Source organism: Oryctolagus cuniculus, chromosome Y, assembly GCF_051225735.1.
Source record: "Oryctolagus cuniculus isolate XC-2025 breed Fujian yellow rabbit chromosome Y, ASM5122573v1, whole genome shotgun sequence".
Classification (NCBI taxonomy): domain Eukaryota; kingdom Metazoa; phylum Chordata; class Mammalia; order Lagomorpha; family Leporidae; genus Oryctolagus; species Oryctolagus cuniculus.
Window position 1 is genome coordinate 613,857 of NC_142889.1, and position 7,500 is coordinate 621,356.

Below are 7,500 nucleotides of genomic sequence, written 5' to 3' on the forward strand. Positions count from 1 at the left end.
GCTTTCCCAGGCCACAGCAGAGAGCTGGACAGGAAGTGGAGCAGCCGGGACTCGAACCCGCGCCCAACTTCAATCCTCTGTATCTGTATCTGTCCAACTATTTTGAAATCGCTGGTTTCCGTGGCGACTTCCCACGTCCCTTGAGGCGTGACGACACGCTATTGGTCAAGGATAGAAGACGCAGTCGGGGGGCAGAGGCGGTTCTTCCGTTTGCTTCCGGTCAGTTTTAAGTTTTTTAAAATGAGTATAAACTTCCTGGATTCCGACAAGCTAAATAAATAATCTGACAGCTTGCCCTGGAGGTCTCTAACTCCTCATAGGAGCAGCCCTGGGAGACCCGGATGTGGCCCTGGGGGTCCTAGATGTGGCCCTGGGGACCCGGATGAGGCCCTGGGGGACCCGGATGTGGCCCTGGGGGACCCGGATGTGGCCCTGGAGGGACCTAGATGTGGCCCTGGAGACCCGGATGTGGCCCTGGAGACCCGGATGTGGCCCTGGAGACCCGGATTTAGGCCCAGGGGGACCCGGATGTGGCCCTGGAGACCCGGATGTGGCCCTGGGGGACCCGGATGTGGCCCTGGGGACCTAGATGTGGCCCTGGGGGACCCGGATGTGGCCCTGGGAAACCCGGATGTGGCCCTGGGGGACCCGGATGTGACCCTGGGGACCTAGATGTGGCCCTGGGGGACCCGGATGTGGCCCTGGAGACCCGGATGCGGCCCTGGGGGACCCGGATGTGGCCCTGGGGACCTAGATGTGGCCCTGGGGGACCCAGATGTGACCCTGGAGACCAGGATTTAGGCCCTGGGGGAACCGGATGTGGCCCTGGAGACCCGGATGTGGCCCTGGGGGACCCGGATGTGGCCCTGGAGACCCGGATTTAGGCCCTGGGGGACCCGGATGTGGCCCTGGAGACCCGGATGTGGCCCTGGGGGACCCGGATGTGGCCCTGGGGACCTAGATGTGGCCCTGGGGGACCCGGATGTGGCCCTGGAGACCCGGATGTGGCCCTGGGGTACCCGGATGTGACCCTGGGGAACCCGGATGTGGCCCTGGAGGGACCTAGATGTGGCCCTGGGGGACCCGGATGAGGCCCTGGGGGACCCGGATGTGGCCCTGGAGACCCGGATTTAGGCCCTAGGGGACCCGGATGTGGCCCTGGAGACCCGGATGTGGCCCTGGGGACCTAGATGTGGCCCTGGGGGACCCGGATGTGGCCCTGGGAGACCCGGATGTGGCCCTGGGGGACCCGGATGTGGCCCTGGTGACCGGGATGTGGCCCTGGGGACCCGGATGTGGCCCTGGGGGACCCGGATGTGGCCCTGGTGACCCGGATGTGGCCCTGGGGGACCCGGATGTGGCCCTGGGAAACCCGGATGTGGCCCTGGGGGACCCGGATGTGGCCCTGGGGACCTGGTGAAGCCCTGGGAGACCCGGATGTGGCCCTGGAGACAAGGATGTGGCCGTGGAGTCCCGGATGTGGCCCTGGGGGACCTGGATGTGGCCCTGGGGGACCCGGATGTGGTCCTGGGGGACCCGGATGTGGCCCTGGGGGACCCGGATGTGGTCCTGGAGGAACCCGGATGTGGCCCTGGGGGACCCGGATGTGGCCCTGGAGACCCGGATGTGGTCCTGGAGGCCCGGATGTGGCCCTGAGGGACCTAGATGTGGCCCTGGGGGACCCGGATGTGGTCCTGGAGGGACCCGGATGTGGCCCTGGGGGACCCGGATGTGGCCCTGGAGACCCGGATGTGGCCCTGGGGGACCCGGATGTGGCCCTGGAGGGACCCGGATGTGGCCCTGGGGGACCCGGATGTGGCCCTGGAGGGACTAGATGTGGCCCTGGAGGGTCCCGGATGTGGCCCTGGAGGGTCCCGGATGTGGCCATGGAGGGACTAGATGTGGCCCTGGAGACCCGGATGTGGCCCTGGAGACCCGGATGTGGCCCTGGGGGACCCGGATTTAGGTCCGGGGGACCCGGATTTAGGCCCGGGGGACCCGGATTTAGGCCCTGGGGGACCCGGATGTGGCCCTGGGGGACCCGGATGTGACCCTGGAGGGACCTAGATGTGGCCCTGGGGCACCTGGATGAGGCCCTGGGGGACCCAGATGTGGCCCTGGAGACCCGGATTTAGGCCCTGGGGGACCCGGATGTGGCCCTGGAGACCCGGATGTGGCCCTGGAGACCCGGATGTGGCCCTGGGGACCTAGATGTGGCCCTGGGGGACCCGGATGTGGCCCTGGGAGACCCGGATGTGGCCCTGGGAAACCCGGATGTGGCCCTGGTGACCGGGATGTGGCCCTGGGGACCTGGATGTGGCCCTGGGGGACCCGGATGTGGCCCTGGTGACCCGGATGTGGCCCTGGGGGACCGGATGTGGCCCTGGGGGACCCGGATGTGGCCCTGGGAAACCCGGATGTGGCCCTGGGAAACCCGGATGTGGCCCTAGGAAACCCGGATGTGGCCCTGGGGGACCCGGATGTGGCCCTGGGGACCTGGTGAAGCCCTGGGAGACCCGGATGTGGCCCTGGAGACAAGGATGTGGCCGTGGAGTCCCGGATGTGGCCCTGGGGGACCCGGATGTGGCCCTGGGGGACCCGGATGTGGTCCTGGAGGGACCCGGATGTGGTCCTGGGGGACCCGGATGTGGTCCTGGAGGGACCCGGATGTGGCCCTGGGGGACCCGGATTTAGGCCCTGGAGACCCGGATGTGGCCCTGGAGGCCCGGATGTGGCCCTGGGGGACCTAGATGTGGCCCTGGGGGACCCGGATGTGGTCCTGGAGGGACCCGGATGTGGCCCTGGGGACCCGGATGTGGCCCTGGGTGACCTAGATGTGGCCCTGGGGGACCCGGATGTGGCCCTGGGGGACCCGGATGTGGTCCTGGAGGGACCCGGATGTGGCCCTGGAGGGACTAGATGTGGCCCTGGGGGTCCCGGATGTGGCCCTGGGGGACCCGGATGTGGCCCTGGAGGGACTAGATGTGGCCCTGGGGGTCCCGGATGTGGCCCTGGGGGACCCGGATGTGGCCCTGGAGACCCGGATGTGGCCCTGGGGGTCCCGGATGTGGCCCTGGAGGGACTAGATGTGGCCCTGGAGACCCGGATGTGGCCCTGGGGGACCCGGATGTGGCCCTGGGGGTCCCGGATGTGGCCCTGGGGGTCCCGGATGTGGTCCTGGAGGGACCCGGATGAGGCCCTGGGGGACCCGGATGTGGCCCTGGAGGGACCTAGAAGTGGCCCTGGGGGACCCGGATGAGGCCCTGGGGGACCCGGATGTGGCCCTGGGGACCCGGATGTGGTCCTAGACACCCGGATGTGGCCCTGGGAAACCCGGATGTGGCCTTGGAGACGCGGATGTGGCCCTGGGGACCTGGTGAAGCCCTGGGAGACCCGGATGTGGCCCTGGAGACAAGGATGTGGCCGTGGAGTCCCGGATGTGGCCGTGGGGGACCTAGATGCGGCCCTGGGGGACCCGGATGTGGCCCTGGTGACCGGGATGTGGCCCTGGGAAACCCGGATGTGGCCCTGGTGACCCGGATGTGGCCCTGGGGGACCGGATGTGGCCCTGGGGGACCCGGATGTGGCCCTGGGAAACCCGGATGTGGCCCTAGGAAACCCGGATGTGGCCCTGGGGGACCCGGATGTGGCCCTGGGGACCTGGTGAAGCCCTGGGAGACCCGGATGTGGCCCTGGAGACAAGGATGTGGCCGTGGTGTCCCGGATGTGGCCCTGGGGGACCCGGATGTGGCCCTGGGGGACCCGGATGTGGTCCTGGAGGGACCCGGATGTGGCCCTGGGGGACCCGGATGTGGTCCTGGAGGGACCTGATGTGGCCCTGGGGGACCCGGATTTAGGCCCTGGAGACCCGGATGTGGCCCTGGAGGCCCGGATGTGGCCCTGGGGGACCTAGATGTGGCCCTGGGGGACCCGGATGTGGTCCTGGAGGGACCCGGATGTGGCCCTGGGGACCCGGATGTGGCCCTGGGTGACCTAGATGTGGCCCTGGGGGACCCGGATGTGGCCCTGGGGGACCCGGATGTGGTCCTGGAGGGACCCGGATGTGGCCCTGGAGGGACTAGATGTGGCCCTGGGGGTCCCGGATGTGGCCCTGGGGGACCCGGATGTGGCCCTGGAGACCCGGATGTGGCCCTGGGGGTCCCGGATGTGGCCCTGGAGGGACTAGATGTGGCCCTGGAGACCCGGATGTGGCCCTGGGGGACCCGGATGTGGCCCTGGGGGTCCCGGATGTGGTCCTGGAGGGACCCGGATGAGGCCCTGGGGGACCCGGATGTGGCCCTGGAGGGACCTAGAAGTGGCCCTGGGGGACCCGGATGAGGCCCTGGGGGACCCGGATGTGGCCCTGGGGACCCGGATGTGGTCCTAGACACCCGGATGTGGCCCTGGAGACCCGGATGTGGCCCTGGAGACGCGGCCCATAGTTCGCGTTTTAGGCGGTATCCGGAGTGGGGAGGGCTGGCGCGGGCACGAGGTGCGCTGTGGTTTGTCGCGGTAGCATTCTCTGTTGGGATTTTCCTCTTTCAGGTATCATTCCTTGGAATGCTTTCCCCGGAAAAATATGTGGTTCCGCCCTGGAGAACATCTGCAACACAAACGAGGTAACCTGCGCCCCCAGCGCCGTGGGCTCACACATGGCCGCCATGAGAGAGTGAGGCGTGAGATGGCCGCCATGAGCAAGTAAGATGGCCGCCATGAGCGAGTGAGATGCAAGATGGCCGCCATGAGACGTGAGATGGCCGCCGTGAGCGAGTGAGATGGCCGCCGTGAGCGAGTGAGGCGTGAGATGGCCGCCGTGAGCGAGTGAGACGTGAGATGGCCGCCGTGAGCGAGTGAGACGCGAGATGGCCGCCGTGAGTGAACTGTCCGCTGGAGCGGGCGCCGGCCATTACATCACCCTCCCCACCAAGGCCATAACTCACGCTGGTGCCGTGTTCTTTCCTAGTTCTACGTGTCCTACCACCTGTTCATCGTGGCGTGTGCCGGAGCCGGCGCCACGGTCGTCGCCCTGGTGAGTAACCCCGTCACCCGGCACCCGCCTAGACACACCGACAGATTTCCCTTCCAGCCAGCGTCCGCCACGTCACGCACAATGTTAGCCAAGATGGACGCCGTGACCGGCAGCACGGTCCGCCCGTGCCTGAGCCGAGTTTTTTACAGCACATTATTTTTTTTTTATACCCAGCACAACATCACAGTCAACACACACACACACAGCTAGAAGGATGTTTGGGGACTCGAACCCGCGCCCACATGTCTTACCGTCCTGTCTTGTTCTCTCCCGCCAGCTGACCTACATGATGGCCACCACATATAACTATGCGGTGTTGAAGTTTAAGAGTCGCGACGACTGCTGCACTAAATTCTGAGTTCCGCGAGGCCCGCACGGGGCTCTAGACAGCGTCTGCCCTGTAGTGCGGACGTCGCGCACACGCCAGACTAAAGCAGGCGCTCGCTTTGTGCAGTTTTGTCACAGTAATTTGTAAAATAGCTTCCGTAGTGCTAGACTAACAAGATGGCCGACTGTACCCCGATTACAAAGATCTGATTGGTTCTGCCTGGTAGACTAACAAGATGGCCGACTGTACCCCGATTACAGACTCAGATCTGATTGGTTCCGCCCGGTAGACTAACAAGATGGCCGACTGAACCCCGATTACAAAGATCTGATTGGTTCTGCCTGGTAGACTAACAAGATGGCCGACTGTACCCCGAATCACAGACTAAGATCTGATTGGTTCTGCCTGGTAGACTAATAAGATGGCCGACTGAACCCCGATTACAAAGATCTGATTGGTTCTGCCTGGTAGACTAATAAGATGGCCGACTGTACCCCGATTACAAAGATCTGATTGGTTCTGCCTGGTAGACTAACAAGATGGCCGACTGTACCCAGAATCACAGACTAAGATCTGATTGGCTCCACCCGGTAGACTAACAAGATGGCCGACTGTACCCCGAATTACAGAGTTAGATCTGATTGGTTCCGCCTGGTAGACTAACAAGATGGCCGACTGTACCCCGAATCACAGAGTCAGATTTGACTGGTTCCGCCTGGTAGATTAACAAGATGGCCGACTGTACCCCGATTACAGACTCAGATTTGACTGGTTGCGCCTGGTAGACTAACAAGATGGCCGACTGTACCCTGAATTACAGACAAAGATCTGATTGGTTCCGCCCGGTAGACTAACAAGATGGCCGACTGTACCCCGTTCCGGGTCTGACACTTTCTGACGTGTGACGTCTCCACCTCCAGGAGTTTTTATTGACTGACAATGAACCGTGTTCCCGTCTCGGGGGCGTGTAGACCCAACAGGCCGAGAGGACCGTCACGACAGACGCCCGGCACAGTGCCGCCTGCTCCGTCTGGCTTCTCCCTGGTGACCGCGTGCCGAGTTCACGGTGTCTGTGCACTGACGCTCCTCTGGCCCTTTAACACGGAGCGAACTAGTCCTGGAGCGCACGCGCGGCTCTGCTAGCAGAGTGAGGAGTATTAATACTGAGCCACCTTTGACCCCTGCCAGAGTATTAGTACTGAGTCACCTTTGACCCCTTCCAGAGTATTAATACTGAGTCAGGCTCTGCTAGCAGAGTGAGTATTAATACTGAGCCACCTTTGACCCCTGCCAGAGTATTAATGCTGAGTCACGGCTCTGCTAGCAGAGTATTATTAATGCTGAGTCACGTTTGACCCCTGCCAGAGTATTAATACTGAGCCACCTTTGACCCCTTCCAGAGTATTAATGCTGAGTCACGGCTCTGCTAGCAGAGTGAGTATTAATGCTGAGTCACCTTTGACCCCTGCCAGAGTATTAATACTGAGTCACAGCTTTGCTAGCGGAGTATTATTAATGCTGAGTCACGTTTGACCGCTTCCAGAGAGTATTAATACTGAGTCAGGCTCTGCTAGCAGAGTGAGTAGTATTAGTGCTGAGTCACCTTTGACCCCTGCCAGAGTATTAATACTGAGTCACGGCTCTGCTAGCAGAGTATTATTAATGCTGAGTCAGCTTTGACCCCTGCCGGAGCACTAATGCTGACTCACCTTCAGCCGCTGCCAGGCCGGCCCCGCCCCCGCGCTCACCGGCCCCGCCCCCCGTCTTGCACGTCCTCGCGCTTCTGTCTTGCAGGTGCACGTCCTCACGATTCTGTCCGCTAACTGGGCTTCCCTGCAGGCCGCCCGCGACCTCCCAGCAAAGCGGGACCAGGAGCTGCAGGACGTCCGCTCTCCGTCCACACAGCAGCCCCACGCTCACCCGTAGACGCCGCCCGGCCCGGACCCGGCGCCTCGGACCCGGCCGCGTCCCGCCAGCCTCGCCCAGTGTAGACGTCTCTGTGGCGGGGGAGGGGCGGGGTGGGTCGCCAGGACAAATAGGACACATAGAACAAACACTAGAGGGCGCACGGGCGCCATTTTGAAAAGGCAACGCTTCTGACGCGGCGGTCCTCCATCTTGCCGAGACCCGCGGCGGGAGTGCG

The 7,500-nt window shown here is 63.8% G+C and overlaps 1 protein-coding gene and 1 long non-coding RNA gene across 4 annotated transcripts in view; both read left to right on the forward strand.

Annotated features, from left to right (window-relative positions):
- The window catches only part of LOC149119090 (uncharacterized), a 68,234-nt gene that overhangs the window by 34,083 nt on the left and 26,651 nt on the right, over positions 1–7,500 (forward strand). The window lies entirely within an intron of this gene.
- LOC138847679 (neuronal membrane glycoprotein M6-b) overlaps positions 1–7,500 on the forward strand; it is a gene marked incomplete at its 5' end in the record, with an annotated part of 14,140 nt that overhangs the window by 4,885 nt on the left and 1,755 nt on the right. Inside the window, 4 exon segments of one of the 3 annotated variants that reach the window (XR_016228689.1) lie at positions 4,546–4,619; positions 4,964–5,029; positions 5,307–6,791; positions 7,197–7,500. The exon segment at positions 7,197–7,500 is cut by the window's right edge and continues 1,755 nt beyond it. Coding sequence is in view for 2 of the 3 variants with exons in the window: in XM_089325227.1 (XP_089181353.1) it covers positions 4,546–4,619; positions 4,964–5,029; positions 7,152–7,283 (272 nt within the window). 3 annotated transcript variants of the gene reach the window in all.